The sequence below is a fragment of the Carassius gibelio genome, chromosome A23 (assembly GCF_023724105.1).
Source record: "Carassius gibelio isolate Cgi1373 ecotype wild population from Czech Republic chromosome A23, carGib1.2-hapl.c, whole genome shotgun sequence".
NCBI classification, from domain to species: domain Eukaryota; kingdom Metazoa; phylum Chordata; class Actinopteri; order Cypriniformes; family Cyprinidae; genus Carassius; species Carassius gibelio.
In genome coordinates, this window is record NC_068393.1 from 5,075,216 (window position 1) to 5,099,273 (window position 24,058).

At 37.2% G+C, this 24,058-nt stretch overlaps 1 protein-coding gene across 7 annotated transcripts in view; it reads left to right on the forward strand.

Annotated features, from left to right (window-relative positions):
- Nucleotides 1-24,058, forward strand: part of LOC127945068 (utrophin) — a 192,443-nt gene that overhangs the window by 12,493 nt on the left and 155,892 nt on the right. For all 7 annotated transcript variants that reach the window (XM_052541605.1, XM_052541606.1, XM_052541611.1 and 4 more), the window contains exons 3-9: nt 15,855-15,916; nt 17,599-17,691; nt 18,238-18,315; nt 20,592-20,684; nt 20,939-21,111; nt 22,118-22,233; nt 23,209-23,360. In XM_052541605.1, coding sequence (XP_052397565.1) covers nt 15,855-15,916; nt 17,599-17,691; nt 18,238-18,315; nt 20,592-20,684; nt 20,939-21,111; nt 22,118-22,233; nt 23,209-23,360 — 767 coding nt within the window. The remainder of the gene's footprint in view (nt 1-15,854; nt 15,917-17,598; nt 17,692-18,237; nt 18,316-20,591; nt 20,685-20,938; nt 21,112-22,117; nt 22,234-23,208; nt 23,361-24,058) is intronic.

The following is a 24,058-nucleotide window of genomic DNA, read 5'->3' on the forward strand; positions in this document are numbered from 1 at the left end:
CTTTATTCTTTCTCTCTCTCTCTCTCACACACACACACACACACACACACACATACATCATGATTTTACTAACATAAGAGACCAGGAAGTCCTCTACATCCTGTGAATTCATAGCTCATGGCAGAGCCAATCAAAACAAAACATGGGTGTTTTATCATCTAAATCAGCATTAATCAAGCTCATATCTGAGGAACAAAGAAATCATCAGCTCCATTTTTTTGGAGCTTTTCCTCTGTTATGAAACAGAGTTCATTGTCCTCGAGTGAGTGTAACTCTGCATGACATACCAAAATTTATCACAGACCCTCTAAAAAGGACAATTTTGTACCTAAGGTGCATATTCATATCTTAGAGTACTCATATTTACCGTTAAAGTACTAGGCCTACTTTGACCCTTTTTTGAATTTGCAAACTTTTGTTACACTTCAGCTATTAACAGCTCACGTGTGTATGATGATATTTAATGTGTGTCCTGTATCAGGGTTTTCCTGGTAGGTTTCTGGGTCAAAGCCACTGGGTAAGATTTTAGCCTCATTATTAACTATTTGGTAACTGTGCACTGACTGTCTGCATATTACACAAACAAATGTGAAGTACTTTCTGGAAAATCTAATCTGATGGAGTTTTTACGCAATTTTCTCTGTCAGTGTGTGCAGGTTTAAATAGTCCACCTGGAAACCAAATCATATTTGCAAGATACTTTCTTCCATAACTAATGCAACTAATCACTGGCTTTGATTACATTTCCTAGGTTACTGCGAGTTTTGTAAAATGTGTCAGAGTTGCATTAAAATAGTAATTGCAATATTTAATTTTTGACAAACAGAAATTCTTAACATAAAATTTTACAAAGGTTAACACTTTACAATAAGGCTCAATTAGTTAACTTTAATGTATTAACTAACACGAACAAACAATGAACGACACATTTATTACAGTGTTTATTAATCTTTGTTAAAGTTAGTTAATGAAAATTAGTTAGTCATTGTCGATTCATGTTAGTGCACAGTGCATTAACTAATGTTGATTTTAATGATCCATAAGTAAATGTTGTAATTAACATGAACTAAGATTAATAAATGCTTTAGAAGTATTGTTCATCGTCAGCTCATGTTAACTAAGGTAGTTAACTAATGATCCTTATTATAAAGTGTTAAAAAACATTTTGTCCAAAATTAACATGTATATAAAGAGTAAAACATGTAAAAAAAAAAAAAAACACATTTTTTTTTTATTTTATAAATCTTACTGACCCCAAACATTTGAATGGTAGTGTAGGCTGTTGTTTTCCTGAAGCATGCTGGGTAATGTAGTTCTGCTGCAGGCACATTCTCTGTACTCTAATTTGTCTGGACTAATTTGTTTGCACAGGTTGGTAGCTCTTCCTGCTGAGACAGGGCCATTAACCAGCCTCAGTCACAGATCCAAACACACACACACACACACACACACACACACACACACACACACACACACACACACACACACACACACACACACACACACACACACACACACACACACACACACACACAGAGCTTCTCTTTCCCTCCCAGCACACTGAAGTTCTCTTCTGTTTAACGTGTCTTTTCTTCCACATCGCTGTCTCTCTCTTTCATCTACCTCCCTGTTCAAAAACACTCACATTCTTGCTCTCTCACACACAGTGTATTGTGAAGCGAGGTGAGCCGGGTCTCTTTACAGCAGCCAAGTGTTATATAAGTAGCACTCATGGCCAGATCTGTCTGTCAGTTCTACCAGCTTTTTTGTTGCAGCAGAACCAAACTTCTGATCGTCTGGATGGTCTGGTCAAAGTCTGCAGCTTGTTCTGCTCAAAAACTGCCTACTTGGAGTCTGAGTGACATATATAATGCTCCCAACTACTGTCCATTTGTTTGTGCATGTTATTAATTGGTGGATTTATCTGATTGCCATTACTTAAAGGGGTCATATGATGTGAATTCAATTTTCCTTTCTCTTTGGAGTGTTGCATGGTGCATGAAGTAGATCTGTGTAGTTGCAAAAACTGAAGTCTCAAATCCATATATAGTCCTTATAAAAGTTAAGACTTTGCCACGCCTCCCTAAAACGGCTCATTCAGACACGCCCCCCACATCTCTACATCACTTTGTGGAAATATTAGCGTAATGCCACCCAAATTTTCACACAAAGAATGAAGGTATGGTTTCAGTAACTGCAGTTCGTGTTAGACAGTCATGTCAGGGAGATGCTGTGTGTATCAAGGAGAAAACTAAAGCACTTTATTTGTTCTTCCGAAAGTAGATGAATTTAGGAATCTATAATATTACTTACAACAGAGCAGCAGCACATTTTATAGCAATTTTGACTTTGCTATGAAAATCTTGCACTTCTGAATCAGCTAATAGAAGTATGTTTTGTTATTTAACTATTTGCTATTGACTGTTCAAATGCTGAGTTTAGTGCGTTGCGCGCGCGTGTGTGTTTGTGTGTGTGAGAGAGAGAGACGGTCACACAGTGGAGTCAGTTGTCTTAACTGTCCATGACTTGTGTCCTGCAAACACATACAATCTTCATCACTGTGTCTGTCACGTGACTCTGTTCCTCTATCAATCTTGAACTGATGGTAAAACTAAGGACAGTATTAACTGTCTTTACATTTATTTTGAAAGATGAAGCTTGCTATTATTGAAAGGGGTTTTACATTTCCGAAGAGTGCTCAAGGTGTTCGGCCAATCACAATGCTCTGGGTCAGTTGGCCAATCGGAGCAGACTGTGATTGTCAGAAGGAGGGACTTTATAGAAAACAACGCGTTTGAGAGAGGCGGGACATAGAGGACCTTTAATAATGTACAGTATTTGAAAAATTGTGTTTTTTCAACATTAAATCATGTCAACATATTCTGTTACATCAAATACACAAAATAATGATCTTTAAAAAAACATCATATGATCCCTTTAAAGAAAATAGCACAGTTCCTGCAGGGCTACAAAAGAATGAAGACTTCATCATAGGGGTGGGCGATATCTCGATATTTAAAATATATTGAGATATTTTTTTAAACATGATATGGATTTTGACTTATCGTATATATCGATATATTGTTTATATTTAATTCCGCCACTTTGTTTGTTTGCCTTCTCTGTGCTGTGCTCACCCCCGCTCGCTCGCCCCCCGCCTCCTTGCTTTTGTCCCCCCTTCCCCTCGCGTGTACAGAACTAGTCTAAAAAAAAAAAAAAAAAAAAGGACAACTGGCTCCATTATATGGAGCTACTTGGGTTTAAGGCGTAGGGCGAACAGCAGGCACCACAATGATTTCTGCGATGCAGAAAAAGCGGAGGGAATCGCGGAATCCAGTCATAAAAACAGAATTTACAGTTTAACGCGGAATGTCACGGAATTTGTCAAATTTTGAATGAATTAATCAAAAGTAGGTAATGCACTTACATCAAATCGCGATATGGACTAATATCTGCAAATATTAACCCTGAAAAGCCTATTTAAATATGAATCCTGCATGTTCTGCGTGTCTGTGTTAATGAATGGCGCAGAACCGCGTCTTCATTCATTAAACACACGGAAGTGCACGTGATGCACACGCTGACGTTAACACATGAACAACATCTCCAGAACTGCACTGAGAGTCACTTCATGATCATCTGACCATTTGATTTGAGTAAAACTAGCTCATATCACATCATAGACTTTTTTTTTAACTACCTAATTAAGTTGTTTTTATGCATTTAAATAATTACACATGCTAAAACACATAATTAGGTAACAATAAAACATATGGTGAAAAAAAAAAATTACGTTTCATAGGGCTTTAGACGTAGTATTTGGCATATTTGTTTTTGCAGTAGTTTTTGGGGGGTTATTTTTCCTGTAAAGATATCGAGATATATATCGTATATCGAGATATATCAAAATATATTTTTTGCTCCATATCGCCTAGCCCTACTTCATCATAATAGTTCAAATCCTGTTCACACCAAGAAAGATAATGATATTTAGAACAATAATGAAAATAACTATAAAGACAACTTATCTTCACTAATGTTATCTTTACTCATGTTTGCTTCAAACACTGACCTAATAAAATTTATAAATATAAATATTTATAAAAAGTAAACTTTGTTTACAGCGGTAACCTTGATAACTGCTTTATTTCTGCTTGTTCAAAAGCGCCACCTGCTGTCAGAAAGTGAATTTGCCTTTTCATTCATTACTTCTGCAGCTTTGGTCAGTGTTTGCTTCATATATTAAGTATTTCAAATGGGTAACTTATGCACACAATGTTTTTGATGTCACACAATGTCTTCTTTCTTTCTTTTAAGACTATGGTGTCCATGACATTAGTAATGTTATGTTTACTCTAAATGCACATTGCAGTTTTCTCGACTGCTGCTCTTTAGAGTCAATTAGATTCTGATTGGGTGTCAATGTTTTTTTTTTTTTTTTTTTTTTCTTTCATCAGCTGGAAAACAAATAGCTTTGAAGATGATACTAGGGCTGCACGATAAATCGCATGCAATATCTGATGATGATTCCAATTATATTGTTTCTATGTGTAATTGTTAATAATATAGTTGTGGTGTGGACTTGAATGATAATTAAGCCTTTATTGTTATAATTATTGTTATTGAATGGAGCTTTAATTTAAATTTCCTTTTATAAAGTTTATCAAAAACCAAAAATAGATAGCAATAAAGATTGAATTTAGAAAAATATCAGTACAGCTCTGGCTGGCAAAAGCTCTGTATTTTAACTCAGGACCTCTAAGCCATTGATTACTTTCCCTCGATCCTCAGAAGCGCTAACTCTAGCATCCTGTTGTGTTTCAGGTTGCAGCTTATGATTTTTGGGAAGATTTCAGTAGTTCTGTGCATCAGACGGTCTTTGAACACACTATGGGAGGTCGATCGTGTCGTCTCTTACCATGTCCTTTCATGTTACTGGTGTGTTCGGTCGGCTGAAAACTCTTTGCATTTCTCATATATCTCACAATGTAAGTTTTGAGTCCGCAATTTGACTTCATATATCTCAGCGTGTCCTCTGACCGAACTGACTCAAGGGTTTTTCAGAGCATGCTGGGTAAAGGGCGAGACTGACCCAGTGAAGCGCTTTTGACACCCTGCTGTGAGTTCAGTGACCTTATTACCTGAGATTGTTCTTGTGAAATAGACACCATGTGTTTGTGTGTCACCTGAAACCCTGAACCGTGGAAAACAGTGTAAGCAAATAAAGGAAATTCACCCAAGGCGAACTCATTACGCACACATCTCTCTCTGTGTTCTGCTGCTGTCATTGGCTGGTTTGTGTGTGTGTGACCAGGATGTATTCAGGATATTACTGAATGAGAAACTGCAGCGATAGAAGCAGGAAGCACCAAATAGATTGTATATTGTTTTGGGCCTCATCTTTGCTGGCCTGTCTGTATGTGTGTCTGTATGTGTGTTTGTGTGTGTGTGTGTGTGTGTGTGTGTGTGTGTGTGTGTGTGTGTCCAGTTAAGAGACCCACAGCTCACACTATATGTCAGAAATGTCTACTTGGATGATGATGAACAAAGATGCCTATTTACTGGTTTAAAAGAGGGAAACATTATGAATGAAAGGGACCTGACTTTCTTTAGAAAGGTTTCATGAGATATTTTTTCATGTTATCTTCAGATGATGCCTAATAAAATGTATTTTATTAGCGCAGCGCTGCTTTGTTTACAGCGGTAACCTTGATAACTGCTTTTTTCTGATTGTTCAAAAGCGCCACCTGCTGTCAGAAAGTGAATTTGGATTTTCATTCATTACTTCTGCAGCTTTGGTCAGTGTTTGCTTCATATATTAAGAGTTTCAAATGAGTAGCATATGCACACAATGTTTTTGACTGTCTTCTTTCTTTCTTTTAGACTATTTGACTAGGCGTAGCACACCTCCCAAGTTTATGTGTATAATGGCTTCTAGGGAGTTTCTAAAGAAAATCATTTTTTCCCAATGACTGTAAAGGCCTGTTCACACCAAATTCAGGACAAAATTTGGTTGAAAAAAGCAACAGAAGAACTGAACCAAAATGCAGCTTCATGGAAAAACACGGAAGAACAGCGGTGCACAAGGACAGTGCTATGATAACAACTTTCCATATCTGACACTCGCTTGTCACAAAGAAGAAACAAAGTCAAATAGCTGTTCAGATTTTTTTTTTTTATTCACAATGAAATGTTTATCAAACAACACCAAATTCAAGAGTATGAAGAAAGAGATGGTTTTGGGTCACTTAGCAAAATAGTCTGTTCATAAGTGCCACCAAATTACGACAGCAGTGTCTCCAGACACATGACCAACAACACACATCTCAGTTTTATTTGTTGTGCAATGGAAAAGAGAGTAAGGTTGCATTGACGGCATGTGAATGTTTATGTCAGTCTGAACAGCTGCTGATTCAAATTCAAATATTCATTGCACTGAACATTTGTCTTGGTTTGAACAGGCCTTGGAGTTGAAAACTTTAATTTAGTGTTTTATCAAGTCATCAGAATGCTTCGAATGAGCTGTAGCTAATAACCAGTGATCGGGCATGAAAGAAGTGAAGAGAGTTCCTGGATTCCCCCTTGCTGACTGATGTCATCACCCGTGTGTGTGTGAATATCTGAAGAGGGTATGGGGATCTGAGAAAGAGAAAATCTATATCCTGAGCCTTCATTATGGAGAGAATGAGTGTGTGTGTGTGTGTGTGTGTGTGTGTGTGTGTGTGTGTGTGTGTGTGTGTGAGCTGAACATCTAGAGACAATGGCAGTGTGTCATATAAGTTATGCATTGGTGGAATAGTCATTGGAAAACATATTCATATATTCTAACCTAAACAGGGAGAGAGTGAGACACCACCTGTGTGTAATAACAGCACCGCCACATTTGTGTGTGAAGTTTGCTTTGGTTCTGTTTATTTTTGACTGTGATCTTCAGGACTGACAGTCTTCACTGTTATGTACTAATTGATGTACCCTGATCTGTTTGTTCAGACAGTGTTGTCAATATCCGGTGTCTACACATTGGTTGCTGTAAGCAATGTAAGTAACATGTCAGTGTTGAAAGAGAGGAAAGAAAACTGGACAAAAAACACTTAAAACAGCCAAAGCTGGTTTATTGGTCTTAGCTGGTTTAAGCTTGGCTAGGCTTGTGTTTAACTGGGCTAACCAGCTTAGCCTGGTTTAATATCTGTGTGTGTGTGTTTTCAGGACTGCTCCTTACAAATTATCTTCACTGTATTTGACCTTATAGTGAAGATTAGATGGATATTTTACAAAAAGGTTAACATTGTATCATTTGCTCAGCCTCATGTTGTTCCAAACTCATGATACTTTCAGTTTTAGAGCACAGATGAAGATAATATCGATATTTGCTCATCATTTCTGTCATGCTTTCTTGATGCACAGTGAGGTTTGTTCATGAGCGTAAAGCAGGAACGGTTGAGCTTCGGTTTACCATATTTGATGTGCTTTATGTATATGTGTTGATCTGTATTTATATGAATAAAAGCTTAGATGAAATATTAATTGGTTGTGTCTCTTCAGAAGACTTGGAATAAACAGCTCCAATCATATGGTTTACTTTTAGTTTCTTTATGAAGGGTCAACGTTTTGGTTGCATAGACATTCAGTGATAAAAGAACATTAACAATATCTTCATTTGTGTTCTGATGAAGATGAATGAAAGCCTTATGGGTTTGGAATGAAAGGTAATGACGACAGAATATTAATCTATGGGTGAACTATCCCTTATATGGGTTTTAGTTGGCGTTTTGGTACACCAAAAAAGCTCAATGTATTGTGGTAGTTTAGCTTCTAATGTCCTGCCATTTTTAATCTAACGAGTTTTTGGCTCCATGCTGACATAAGACATCATAATGTATTTTGTTTCTATAATTGTTATCGTTTTATGTGATTTTTGGACTGAATGGCTGGTATTTGTACACTATGAAGACAGCTTTGTGTCAAGGTTTCTGAGTCAGACTCTAAACACAGCAGAGTGAAGAAAGAGGGATGTGGAGCAGTGCATTCTGGGAACATGGGGTGTCAGTTCACCATGATGAAAAAACACACTACATCTTTATCCCTAAATTTTGATAGCAAGAGAGAGAGGAGGATCGCCAGACTGATATACACACACACACACACACAAACACACACGATTCCATCAAATCAGCTTATCTTTGAAAAATGGCACAGCTTCTTAAATCTCAGCTTCTTAATCAGTCAGTCATTTCATCATTATATTATGATAATTAAGCACAATTTAATGATAGCACTTTAGTGATTATAACTAAAACTTGGTAACCATGTTATTCAATTTAATTCAAGTTTGTTTGTATAGTGCTTTTTACGATACAAATCATTGCAAAGCAGCTTTACAGAAAATTAAGTTTCTATAATATTTAGTAGTAGCTTATAAGTGGTGACTGTCAGTTTATGCGCATATGTCAGAAATGTTCAGAAAAATTAATTCAAGAAATAGTCAGCCAGACAATGAACACTATTAACAACAATTATTATGTGACTGCATAGTAAGTAGCAATATCTGAATGCATATTTTAATTTTAACTGAACTTAGGGCTGTTGGTGATGCTTAAGATGTTGTTGGTCATCCAGGGTTTCTGTGAATGGTAATGATTAATAGTAATATTATTAAAAGATAGTACTACTACAAATCCTACTACTATACTAACAATATGCAGCGTACTAAGGATTGATGAGCTGCTTGGTTTCATGAATATTAATCACGTAATGTGTGTTCGCTCGAGCTGATTTGCTGAAATCAAAACACGGATTGTAATAGATGAGCAGCAGCCAATGAGAATGCCGTTTGTGCATTAGCTCCGCCCACTACTGGAGAAACCAGCATATCTTCTTTGAGTAGTTAAACTGTAAGTTGACAGTGTTGTCAATTTCTGTTGTGCAAAATAAACACACACACACACACACACAAACACACACAGTTCATTCACAAGTGAAAAGTGAAAACGAAAGTGAAAACAGCCTTCTGCAGTCCCTTCTGTTCCTGTTCTCTGTGTGTTTGTTCAGTTGTTCGTAGCGCGTCCTGACCTTCGCAGCACCTCAGAGGAGAGCAGAATCAACAAATGAATCCATAGGTTGTGTGTTTTCAGACCCCTCTTCTAGTCTGGGATATTTATTCTGCCCAGCTCAAACCCTAATGAGTCCAATAGGAGCACACAACAGATGGTGCTCTGGGGTTCGAGAAATGCCTGGAAAAATAGGCTGTGTCTCAAAATCTAGTGGTCTACCTATATATTTATACCCCTGGGACCACCCAAAATACGGTTTAGGTGGCAATCTTTCTTAGTTTTGAAATGTATGTTGCACCTGTGATGCTTGCCGATGCTGTCTATGCGGTCAGGTCACTAGGTTTTGTGGTGCGTGTAATAGATACTTAGCCCCAAATTGCTTTTTAGGCATCACGTTCGTTTTTTAAAGCCAATAATACACACGTAAAGTTTCATAAGTTTCAGCAGTTCTGAAATGTATTAGAAAATGATCAATAATGACTTTACCATGAGAATAGTTGTGTGTATGCTTGAGGTTACTAGCCTACTTTCTTGTTGCCGACTCAATAAAATGTTAGCCTGGAAAAAATAAAACAAGTGAGCTTACTAGCTTGCGAGTATTGATGATGCTGTCTTTTCAGACAATGTGCTAAAATGTTAGATTGCTTTTTTTAGATTACAAGCTTGCTAGTTTTGTGCCTGTGATTCTTTCTTCTTAGACAACTTGCTAAAAGGCTAGCTTGCATGTTTTATTGAGGTTACTAACTTGCTAGTTTTGTGCCTGTTATGCCTCCATGCTACACAACTTGCTAAAATGCTAGCTTTCTAGGATTTTGGATGCATTTTGGATCTATACTTTCAAAATCTTTGTTTTGTTTAGAAGTCCTGTTCTGTATATGTGGGAAACTTGCTAAAATGTCATGGTAGGCAGAATGCTAGTTTTAAGACGTTCAGGCACATGTTGCCCAAAAGTGTTGTCTAAACGGGTGACTTGCTAGGTTTTGAGGCACAGCTGTAGTCTTTTCATCTAGGACCTTGAGGTTGTCTTAGAGTAAGAACTGTGAAGTAATGTGTGTTTAAAAAAGGAAGTAGGAAGTTAATCTTATTTTTGAATTATTTCATCAGGTGTGTGTGTGTGTGTGTGTGTGTGTGTGTGTTTAGTCGTGTTTTGTTACTTATGTGTTTCTGTCAGACGTCTGGTGTGTCACTCTGACAGGATGTGAAGTGCGTTTGATTGACGCACTGGTTCAAGACAAACTCACCACAGGTTCACTGTTTACTCCCAGCATGCATTGCATTCAGCAGCATCACTCTTCTCTTCTCAGACATCATTTGAAGTTCCTTATGTTGTTTTCCTCTGTGTCTCTCCCCATCCTCTCATTCTCCACCTCTATGGAGCGAACGTTTTGAACATGAGTAAGTGGTTGCAGTGGAGAAAGCGCAGCTTTTTTAGAAAACACAGGAAGAAGTTTTCCTTTCCTGAGTTAGGTAAGAGCTCACTCTTTTACTTCCTGATTCACCGAACACTTGTGCACTTGTCAGATGCTTTGTTTTCAGCTGAAAGTTATTTGAAGCTTGTACATTCAGATCCTGTAGACTCTGTGATATGTGTGATGACAGTTGAGTTGTTGGATGTTTGTGTGTATCATTGAGTGTGTACCATAGATACACACTGCACTCAGTATCTGTAGTAAATGAGACCGTTTTAGGTGTGTTATTACTTTATCAATGGTCGTGTACATTTGTAAATCTCATGCATAATATAAGGACTCAATAATGGTAATTTATATACAGTATTTAGCAATTAAAATCTTTAATCTAATAAATTACATGATGAGGTGATTAATTAATTTGGAGAATTTGCTTTGAAAAGATCATTTAAAGTCATTTTTGTGCAAAGCATCAAACAGATTACAAAAATTAAGTTTAGCAAGAAATATTTTGTTTGGTAAAATGTATTATACCATACTCTTTTGGACCATGTGAGTAAATGATGACAAAATTGTCATTTTTGGTTGGGTGAACTATACCTTTAATAATATATTTTATTAATTAATTTTTTATAACTATAAAAATATCAAATTATTTATTTAATGAAATTATACTCTAAATAATAGACTAAAACTGCCAGTAGGTGGTGGTAATGTCTTAATAATTAAGTCATCGAGTCATTCATTCATTCGTTTGATTCATTCAAATGGCTGATTCATTCAGGAGTGAAGTAACTGGTTCTTTATGAATGGTTCATTGAATCATTAGGCTTGTTCGACTTGAAGCGGCTCATCACCATCAGACCGATCCGATCAGTGTGTGACATCAAAGCACCGCGAGAGTTTCGAGATCAGACGACTCCTTGTGCTTCTGAATCGCTCTCGCAGCGCTTTAATGTCATACACCGATCTTTAAATCCAATGCATTGGCCAATGGTTCAACGCACCAAATGGTTCACCAAATTTGTTCAGAACGTGGATAAACAAATGAAATGACATGGTGGGTTGCTCGGGGATGATCAGTTCTGATTTGTCTTTATATTTTAATTGGCAAAATTGAGATAAAAAGACAACAGTGTGTCTAAAATAACACAATATCAACTTCTTAATGAACTATGAACTGTTGTATGAGATGAGTATCATATTTGCTCTCGTGTGATATTGCACTTAGCCTACAGCTCGTGTGATGTTTCTTAACTATGTGCTTAACAAATGTGCGTTTTGCCCCATATCTTGAATCATATTAGTCATCAATCGACTGAATGAAATGGCAGATGATCCACAGGTCTGGGGCGGGGCAAGTGCGTTAAATGCGTTAATCTCTCCATAATTTCTCCATAATTAATTAATCAAATAAATGCATTAAATGACCAGCCCTAATATATTTATTTATATTTTATATGTATATAAAATATATTGTAGTCATTTTTTAGACGTATTCTCCAAAGAAAGTTTAAAGTTCCAAGATTCCATTCCATCATGTTCACTTTGGTTGTCACGGTGACCTGTCATATGGTTGTCGGGGTGACCTGCAGAGCCGGTCATGTGTTCGCTCTTGTGCATGCTGGGATGCCGTTCCACAGAGACGTGTGTGTCTTCTGCCAGTGGAGCACAACATGCCCAGTGCCCACCTCCTCCCTCTCTCGGTGTGTGTTTCTGTCACTCTTCACTATAACTGAGCATAGAGGAAAGAGGAGTGTGAATTAGTTTGGTTCTCTTTGCTTTTCTCTGTCATCTGTTGGTTCAGGACTCCATGGCTACACACAGTGTGAACCTCAGAGGTAGGCGCTGTGTTTTACTCTACATACAGGTGTGTTTGTGTGCGTACCTGCAGTGCTGGTTGTGTTACACTAGCGTTCAAGTCCGATATTTAATGCGTGGTGTTATGAGGCTGTTGTATATGAGTGTATGTTTTCATAATCATAGCATTTGAGCCATTCTAGCCTGTTAGATTTTACTCTAGTTTTAAAAATTGATCAAAGTGTGGTTTCCACATAGTTTTTAAGTAAATTAACAAAATATTGAATTTATTTGCATTTTTATTTATATGCAGCAGTATTATAATATACTGCAATACAACTGTATATTATATACAGCAACTTTTGTGAATATTTTTGAGTGAGGCAAACAATTTGTTGAACTGATTCATTAAAATGAACAGTTCGAAACATCTCATGGAAATGAACCAGTCTTACCAATTCAGACACAATTTTGGCTGTTTGAATGGGTGCCGTCAGAATGAAAGAGTCAGAAAGAGTCCAAACAGCTGATGAAAACACTACAATGATCCACAAGTAACCCACACCACTCCAGTTCATCAGTTAATGTGCTGGGAAGAGACATGCTGCGTGTTTCCAAGAAACAAATCCACCATTAAATCAAGTTCTTTATGCATAACACTGATTTTTGCAGTGAATTGTCATCTTATGTGAATTAGGAGAAACATCTGCACAGATCAAGTGGAAACAGTTCAAAGCAGCTCTATGTGGTGGATTTTGATGGGTTTTCACTAGAGGAGGCGTTATTACGAAATATGAACTTTTATTGTAGCTGGAAACAACAGTTTTTTGACTATTGTACCTTTAAGAATTGTATATGCAAATGACCTCTGTTGTGATTGGCTGACCTCTGTGTGCTGTTGTTTATCAGAATGAGTTAAGTTGCTGAATTCTGAATAAGACTGGACATGAAAATGTGGGCGGGTCATATGCTAATTATGAAAATTATATGCCGATTATGAAAGTTGCACTGTCATTATCATGAGTCATTTTTGCAGTTTAGTTTCAGTTAATATTAATGGTGGACTGGATATTAATTTGTGAGTTTTATTTTATATCACCGTTTGCACATCAAGCTCTGACTTCAGACGTACATGAATGTCCTTTTTATTTATGAATTGGTGGTTTTTGAATTCCAGTCAGCATCAGTATCAAACGAGTGTTTTCCTTGAACTTTTTCTCCCTCTGCTTTCATGCAGACAAGCTCGGGCAGGAGTTCACACTGGAGGAGGAACCACTGGACAATTATGGGAATTTTATGCATGATGGAATGTCAAAATATATCCCATATAAGCAGGTCCTGCATGGATTTGGTCAAAATGCACACAAACCAGCACATGTTTAGCTAGCTATCTAAATGAGCATGCACATCGTAAACTGGTTTGTATGTAAATAAGTGTAAAGCATCAAATATTCTGGTCTCTATATGTGCTCAGGCTCTTCCTTCATTGTGAGTATGGGAATTGTTTGCCCACTTTTTGTGCTTGTAATCTGAGCCCTGCTCCTAATCATAAAGAGCGTTTGTCTGATACTGACAGTTTTGTGATGGTCTTCTGTGAACTTGGGTCTCAGCCTTTCTCTGGATTGCTAAAAATGTCCCCACAAGGACAATATTTACTGGTATTACAATCCATGTGGGGACATTCGGTCCCCATCACATCGGGAATACTAGGCACACACACACACACACACACACACACACACATTCATGAGGAGCAGGGTTGTAGAGTCACTCGAGGAATGTCAGGGTTTAGATAAAAGGCAAGTGTTTGCTTGTGAGTGTGATAAGGGTTAGAGAGCGGGATGTGTGTGTGTGTGTGTGTGTGTTCATCATAGCACATTTCTGACCATTCTTGAATCCCACATAGTAGGATTAACCGGATCTGCTGGCAAACCTCAGAAAACTTTTTTTGATACAATTTTTTTTTTATTGTTGCATTTTAGTATTGTGATACATTGTGACATGTTGTTATACCCTTAAAATAGATAATTTTCTTGCTTAAGAATGTTTTTTGCTTGCATTACTTAAAGAGAATGAGATTTTTTTATTTTTGCATCACACTTATGTGAAGGTTATTATTATTATACATTTTTAGATCATATAACGACAATGATCATTTGTTTTATTATGGTAATTAGAGTAAGTTTTTTTTTAACAGGACATAAATAAAATGTTTTTGCGTTGCGTTAGTAAGAATTACCACAGTAACAATCTTTTTTGCAATATGTAACGAGAATGAGATTTTTATGACGTTGTGGAAAGATAATGAGTTGTTTACATAACTTTAAATAGAGAAATGATATTTTTCATTATGGTAAAGAGAATTAGATTTTTGAGATTTTTGAGGCATATGCACTTTTGAATGGTCATGAAAATGTTGTAATGCAAAAAAAAAAAAAAAAAATGTAATGGTCTTATTTACATTTCTCATAAATGTTTCTACTATGAATTAACCCAAATATGTTTTTGACCATATTTATGAAATTCAGACATATGAGGCAGCACTTGTGCAGAGTGTGAGTTGAGATGACGGGTGACATCTGTGTTGTTGGTAGTGGTGATGAGCAGCTCTTTCCTGTGTGTGGACATGTGTTTCTCACTGCTGGGTGTGTGTGTGTGTGTGTGTGTGTGTGTGGCGTACACACTCTCCTTCACACCATCGCTGTAGCCTGCAGTGCATTCTTGACTTACACACACACACACACACACTCAAAAGAGCAGGCGACCCGGGAGGCTGGTGTTCTTAACCTTTGATCCCTGTAGGGTTCATACTGGTTACACAGTGAGTTTTGTTATGAGCAGTGTGTGTGTGTGTGTGTGTGTGTGTGTGTGTGGGAATCTTGTCCCTGGGTAACAGGATCTCACACAGGCTCTGTGTGAATTCAGACAGGGATATATGGACTACAGACACAATGTACTGTTGTGACCTGATCCTGCGTTGGACAGACTCCTCCTCTGCTGCTGCGCTTTGACCGTTACAAGAAAGCGTCTCATTGGTCGCTTACTTGACCTACGCCTCGAGGTTCTTGCCATTTAAAAGACGTCTGTCAATGAGTAACTGGTTTAAATTTAAATTTAAAATTTAAATGTATGCATTTAGCAGACGCTTTCATCCAAAGCGACTTACAGTGCATTCAGGCTATACATTTTTTTGCTGGTAACCAAACGGTTGCTGGTAGCCATTGACTTCCATAGTGTTTTTTTCTTCTTCATACTGTGGAAGTCAATGGCTACCAGCAACGGTTTGGATACCAGCATTCTTCAAAATATCTTCTTTTGCGTTCAACAGAAGAAAGAAACTCAGGTTGGGATTCCGCTTCCAGTATTGGCCTAATCACAATTAATAAATTAAGGGTCGATACCTATTTGATTACTGAGGATTTGTGTGTGAATGAATCCAAACACACACGATATGGTCATTTCATTCAGTTAAAGTGAGTGATCAGATTTAGTTTGTGGAAGTGAGAGTGTTTAACAGTGTTTGTGTCTTATTCACACATGAACGTTTGCTGTGAATCTTACATTCTCTCTCTCTCCTTCTCTGTCCTTTTTTTAGATGAACATGATGCCGTACAGAAGAAAACCTTCACGAAGTGGATCAACGCACAGTTCTCGAAGGTAACTTCTGAACGTCTGCTTCGATGGCTGATCTCAGAGTGATCTCTCGTTCTGCTGGAGATCTCAAACTGTTGTGTTCTTGTGAATCTAGTCAGCGCTGAAGAGCTTGTTAGGCGTGACACACAGAGCCTCCACCGTCAGTGTCTTATAAAACGCCTACCACACGAGGGAAATATCTTAAAGAATCATTTTATTAAATTCATGGATTAATCTGTCCAGATTAACACTTTTATTCAGCTAGGATACATTTAATAGTTCTAGATAGTGATTTTTATTTAAAAAAATATATAAAAAAATCTAAATTTTCACCAAAATATGAAGCAGCTCAATTGTTTTCAACACTGATGATAATCAGAAATGTCACGTAAAGCAAATCAGCATATTAGAAAGATTTCTGAAGGATCGTTGTTTTATATTTTAATTGCATTTAAATATTAAACATGAAGGTAAATTTTGTTGTTTATTTTGTTTTAGTTTTGCAATAAATCTTTTGGATCAAATCAGCAGCAAAAGATGAAATCATCCTTAATTAATTTGACAGGAAATACAATGAACATTAACCCTTTCATCCATGAATTATGATAACCTCAGTCAGGATTTTTTTTCCTATGTGTTTTTATTGCTCTTAGGGCATGAACAACAATAATTGATTTTTATTTTATTTTATTTTTTACAAATTTTTCAAAGAGATCTTCAGATGTCCACTTGAGTCCACTTACCCTTATTAGCTGATAATTCTGATTATGTTCAAGATGGACATGCACATTTCTATCATAGCACTCCTCTGAGAAAACCTAGCAATTCGTTTTTTCAATCTCATCTGAAATGATCAGTGTTGGGAGTAATGCATTACAAGTAACATGCATAATGCATTCAGATTACTTTTTTGATGTTACAAGTAATTAACTACAAGTAATGTGCATTACGTAATCAGATTACTTTTTGATGTAACGAGTAAAGAAACACATTACGTAATCAGATTACTTTTTGATCTAACAAGTAATGCATTACAAGTGTCATACATTATGTAATCACATGACTTTTTTAATGTCAATGAAAATTACATTCTAATGATACAAATACATTTATTTACAGTAAAAAAAGTCACTGCAGATTAAGGTTTTAAGTTTCAAAAACAATATTCACATTATAATTATGAATTATAGCTGAAATATAGCAATTGATGCATGACGTCCACTACAGTGGACATGTGATTAATCAGAGTTTTCTCTCAATCTAAAATCAAAACTTGGGAATATTTTACTGTGATATGACTCATTAGATATTGCTTGATGCTGCAATATTTTTTTTACCTACAAGAGTCTCCTAGGATAGAAGGAATGGGTGGATATTCCGGACTGACCCTTGGCCATCTTGGTTTGGAGGGGGAAAAACTGAAACACAACAGCTTGCCACTTGGTTGCAATTTATAGGATGATGCACCAGGGTCCGATGAAGAGCCTAATGTGCAACTTTGCTATAAAAACCCTTGCAAATTCAAGAAATTGCTTTTTTTAATAGCTGTCCACTGTAGTGACTACTATGCGTGAAAGAGTAAATATATATTTTGATGGCTTTCTAGTGAAACTAACATTCTGCTTTGTTTTTCCTTTTTGTGTGTGTGTGTGTGTGTGTGGAAGAAATTAATTGTACTAGCATTACTTCACTGTTATGTGTTTCAGACGGGGAAGACGCCCATCAAAGACATGTTCTCTGACCTGAGAGACGGCAGGAAACTCCTCGATCTCCTGGAGGGGCTCACTGGAAACACACTGGTGCGTGTGTGTGTGTGTGTGTGTGTGTTTGATGGTTGGGAGTGCACTGATTCTGGGTTACACACACCGAGCGTTTGAGTGACAGAGCTGTAGGCTTCGGTGTGTTGTTTTCACACGTGAAGCAGCATGGTGTTATTCTGATACAGTGAATGTGATGAATGGTTATGTCATAGGATTTATTACATCGTACTTCAAGGTCATTTATCAAATATAAAACATATTTTTATGATGATTTGGGTCATTTAGGTTGGTAAAATGTCATTAGACTAGATGTATTTTGCAGTTTCTTGAGATGAGAGTGTTTATCTGAGGCTAAGAGATGCGTTTATAACAGAGCTGAGTTTGATTCATTTCCATGAATCATTTGAAACCGACTCTTTCCAAACTTGATTCAGTCATATGTTTGTAGTCTGTGTCTGGTCTGGCGATCATGAGCTTGTTCAAAAACCCAGTAATACTGTGGCACTGTTTTGTACTGTACTTTTGTAAATGTGTCTATACGGCTTAATCTCTCTCTCTCTCTCTCTCTCTCTCTCTCTCTCTCAGACCAAAGAGCGAGGCTCTTCCAGAGTTCACTCCCTCAACAACGTCAACCGTGTGCTGCAGGTCCTTCATCAGAGCAGCGTGAGTCTCTGTCTCTTCCTTCTCGCGTGTCCTTGCTCCTGCACGACTCTCTGGGCTTCTGCTGTGGGAGGAAATTATTTTTATTTCTCGCCTCGTATCAGCTGACAGACGCTGCCTAGGGAGCGTACAGCAAGGGCAGGCTAATTAAAAGACTTCACAGTTCCTGCGTGTCTTTTTGGGACATTAGTGTGTCGTTTTGACAGCAAGGTCTCTACATTTTGACATGTCCTCTGTCATTACTCTTCGCTGGCCCGGGGTCAGACGGACCAGGCAGAAGCACACAAACACAGATGCTATAAACAGTGTTTCCTCTCACACACTGCACTCAATCACGTTCCAGATCAGTATCCTCAGTGGACGTAGTACTCTCACAATACCAGTATTTTATTACAGTATTCATGACCAAATAAATGCATCTTTAGTGAGCAGAAGAGACTTCTATATAACTGTTAATCAGTCTATGATGTGTGATGTGGGATGATGGTGGTGTCCCAGTACTAGGGTTTAGCTTCAGTTGTTCATATCAGCCGTTTCAGATCAGCTGCATTAACCCTTTGAAGACTGACTCGATTTTAAAATCATCATTGCAGTAATGTCATGTCAAGCCATAAATTAGCAAAGTGCATCATGAAGCTCAGTGCAACCAGTCCATTTACTCAAAATTCACTCTAATTTTAATGTTCACTTAAGAGAAAATGAGCATGATTCATAAATCGACATATTTAATAAATTGACACATTTCTGATTACACCTAATATAGGTATGAAAAAAGTGCTGTCAAACAATTGAAAAAAAAAAAGCTTTTTAATCACACTTTTTTTCGTAATTAATCACGATTAATCAAACCTGACAGTGAAATTTGTAATCATAAATATTTTCACATTGAATCTCCAAATTAATGTAGAAGTATAATAAAGACAGTATATTTTATTTACAGTAACAATTATTTAATGGCTTTTTTAAAATATGAAATATATGAAATATATTTTTATTAAATAAATAAATATATATATATATATATATATATATATATATATATATATATATATATATATATATATATATATATATAATATCAAAAAGCTTTTTTTTTTTTTTTTTTTTTTTTTTTTGCTGAACAATATTCACATAAACCCATCATAGTTAATGTATTAGCCGTGTATTTATTACAGTGATGTTTCTGTCTCTATCAATACCAGAATATTAGCTCTCTGCTTGAATGAGAGTTGTTAGTACATTTTTTTCCAACAAATTCTTAAAATAAAAAGAAAATGATCTGTTAAACAGAAATAAATAAATAAATAACAATAATCACAGAAATTGTTTATTTGACAGCCCTATAAAAAAAGAAAAGAAAAGCTGTAACAGGAAAGGCAAAAAAGCCTTAAAAACAGCCTAACGTTGGATGATTAATTGTCCCGTGTGATATAAGAATATATCATTACCCTGTAATTAGCTGAGCGGTATATATTCTGACAGCACAGTTTCCTGTGTCTCACTCTCCTGACCGATGAAAGCAGATCTGTGTCAGGCTGATGCAGGTTTATGTGGTGTTTCTGGTCCAGATGTTTGCAGGTCCTCCAGTACTCGCTCATAAATGCAGACACATATTTAGTGATGCTGCTGATGATTGACACACTCATTATCAGTTTGAGCTGGCTCTCTAAACAAATATGACTGCTTAGGTGAATGGTAAGTGTGGGTTTGGTTAATCTACACCTGTAAACACACTGAGACTATCTGTCTGTCAGATAGACATGTTTACAAAGAGTCACACACATCATGCTTTTCTCCCTAAATAGGGGTGTAACGATCCATCAATATGGGTTCAAATACAGACAAAGTTACAACAAAATGTGCATCTTTGCGTATATCGTAATAAACACAGTTGCTTATGTCTTACCGTAAACTGTTGAGAAAGAAAACGTGTGTATCAGTAGAAACGACTGTGTGTTTATATATTCCATGTGGAAGCATGCAACAGCATTCGAGACGTGACACAGTGTGAAACATTTAACTCTTGTAATGTTACATATGTTTGAGTTTAGATGGAAATAATGTTGGCCACACGCAGATCTATTTTTATCTGTGGTAATACCGTATTAGACGTGATGGAGAAAGTTATTACTTATACTTTGAAAGAACAAACTGCCTCCGTTTCATTTAAACTTAAATGCATTTGTTCTTTATTTGTCCTCCATAAATATTCATGATATTTTTTGTCTTGTTTTTCCATTTTGTTCAGTTTTTTATTGTTTAGTTTGGTTCTTTTTCAGGTGGACCTGGTGAATATCGGTGGGACTGATATTGTGGATGGGAATCATAAGCTCACGCTAGGACTCATCTGGAGTATCATCCTGCACTGGCAGGTCAGAAAACACACACAAAGCTGTTCATGATTCCTTATGTGCAAGCCTGTTTCTGAAATGTTTTCAAAGACTTGAGATGTACTGTAAGTGTATGGGTTTTGCTACTTTCGAGGTTCAAATGTCAAACGCAAACCTTTGAGGACATTTGCTTTGCTTTCACTATGTAAACAGTATTTAAAAAGGGCCATGTGATGATTATCTTTAATGACGTCTGATGTCCTCACTAACTCAGTCTAACATTCATCTGTGTTCAGGTCAAGGACGTCATGAAGGATGTGATGTCCAGTCTTCAGCAGAACAACAGTGAGAAGATTTTACTGAGCTGGGTGAGGAACTGCACCCGCAACTATAACAGCGTTAATGTGCTCAACTTCACCACCAGCTGGGCGGACGGCCTGGCCTTCAACGCCATCCTACACCACTTCAGGTAACACACACACACACACACACACTCACAATGGCTGTCAGTGCACTCTAGGGGAAGGTTTCAGTGCGTAATGATTGAGTCCGAGGTCAAGAGATTTTGTGTTCATAAACTGTTCTTTCTGTTTGGGTTGATAACATAAATGTAACAGCAGATGAAAAGTAGAGCAAAACACAAAACTAATTGTCGATTTAACAATAAGCTTTTTGAGCCATGTTACACCGTATGGCTGAAAAAGGACATAACCGAAACGGTGACACACAAGACAGTGTGAATAGCATGAATTTATTAACAAAATAGAATGAAACAGAAAGAAACCGTGAAGCATGAAGCAGTCAGGAGTCAGTGGCGTAAAGTTAAGTAAATGCGACTTTACTTTACTACTAAATGTGCATTAATTACCATACGATATTTATCGCGCACCCCTACCATGAACCAATCAGAGAGCAATCAGCTGGAAGGCGAAGCATGGGTCGTCACACCCCACCCCTTAAGACAGGGGTCTGTCAAGAATCCCTGTAATATAAAAAACTAAATTAATAAAATATTTAACTTCACTTCAATTACCGAGAGGAGCACGCGACAGTGCATCAGCAAACATATTTCCAGAGCCTCTGACATGTTGAATATCGATGGAATTGTGATCTCACTTTCCAGCATGTATTCAGTTTCTGCTTCCATCATCTTTTGTTTCTCTGGTGACACTCGATAATAACGTTGTTTGATAGGAGAAGCATTACCCACACCAATATCATGTTCACTCGACAGGATTTTATGCATATTGCACATTAATCACTAAAATCTTGAACTATGTAAACAGTATAAAATATTTGTGGATGAAGAGATGAACTTGTTGATAAGTCCTGATGTAATGCAGTCTTTTCCAGCATTTTCTGTTCTGGTTTTGTGGGAAAATCTGCATAATAAGTTTAAACAAAGTGTGTCAAACAGAGCTTAATAATACACCCTTATTGGCACCTGAAGAGCTGAATGTGGTGAATTGTTTCAGGCCTCATGGATTCAGCTGGGAGGAAGTAGTTCATCTAACTCCAGTAGAGAGGCTGGACCATGCTTTCACATTCGCCAAAGACCAGCTCAACATTGAGAGACTACTGGATGCAGAAGGTAAAGAAGCATTGTGGCACTACAACTGCTCCAATTCAGAATAGCTGCAGAAGGACATCTAACTACAAACATTTTCCATTGTTCGTCGAAAGCCAGCTGTTTAGTGGGAATTTCGCAATAGAGCAAACGATTTCCCATACAGATTTAACAGCATTGGAGATGTTGGTGATGTGGACCAGCTGAAAGCTACATGGTTTGATAGTGACTTCTGTGTGAGCTGTGCTTCATTCATCCCTACACTATTGCCAGTGCACAATAGGGCTGCACGATTTGTGGGGATAAAACAAACAGTGACTCTCATTTTAAAATTTTCCTGGTAAATATTGTGATGCAAGTTCAAATTTCCTGTGCTTTTTTGAAGGGCTGCATGATTTGGCCAGTTTTTTTTTTTTTTTTGATTATCTATTTGCCAATTAAAAATTAAATTAAAATAGTTAATAATAATTAATATATTAAAATATGAAAAAAGTACATTTCCCTGCCGTGGTTGCACGTTGAGTTTCCAAAGGCATACTATAACGGCGGATAATGAGCTGCTCACGTGTAAATGAACACAGTGCTGCGCTTCACTCTAAAACATTCAGCCCATCATTTTATTTCAGTAAACTGCAGCCTTTGCAATTTGATATGCACATTGAGCCATATCCCTATTTTGATTTTATTTTCCATATTTTAATTTTGATTAATTGTATAGCCCTCATCAACAGTTGACTTTAATTGCCCACACAATTTTCAGCTGATGTGATTTTATTTATGTCTGAAGCAGGGAATCAACTCAATGAAACAATGCCAGTCAACAAACCAGCATCCAGTGCATTCCTGAGACTAATCATCTGGACTTGATTGGATTACATGGCTTTTCCTGAACACAAGTTCACATGAGCCATAACTAATCAGAGGGGCCTCATAGAGCAACTCCATAAACACACACACACCCATATTCACACACTCTCTCTCTCTCTGTGTGTTCCTCAGATGTGGCGGTGCAGTTGCCGGATAAGAAGTCCATCATCATGTATGTGACCTCACTCTTTGCCGTGTTTCCCAGCGACATCACGATGGATGACATCAAAGAGGTGGAGACGCTGCCCAGACGCTATAAGGTGGATCAGGATGAGGGACATGCTGTAAGTGCACTGGATATCCAAACACATTCATGCATGCTCAGAGTAGAAGTCAGTGCTCAGTGCCGAAACAGTCATGTTTAAGAATTGGTTGGGTCACATTTTGGCCCTTCTGAAGATGTTCTGCAGCTCCTATTGTGGTTTGAAGGTAGTTTTCAGGTTGTCAATCAGGGCGACTGATGGAAAGGCCAGTTCACACCAAGAACGATTATTATATTAGCATGTCTGATGCTTTAAACGCTGGAGATGCTTTAAAGTCTTTGGATTTTTAACTTTGAAACTTAAAGTTTGGATTCTGTCTGGCTGTCAATGTTTTCATTGTTCATCAGGTGGAAAGAAAGTGTTCTGAAAGTGAATGCGATGTTATTCCAATGTTGTGGTTTAGACTTCACTATTCTCAATGATTATTAAAACACAGTTATTGTTATCATACTTGGTATCAACGGCCCTAGAATTAGTCTTATTTCTGAATCTGATTGGCTGAAGAAGTTCTGTTGTTCCATGAGTCAAGGTCTGTTTACGGCAAGATGAATATTTGGTGTGAACATTTGGTTTGGTTTCGGTTCAGACCGAGATGAACATTTGCAAGACATCAATGTCTTTTATTTTTTATTTGATTTTTTTACAAAAAGGTTTTCTAATCTCTTGTGAATTGCACTACAAATAAAACTTGATTTGCGGTTTTGGTCACATTCCCAGAG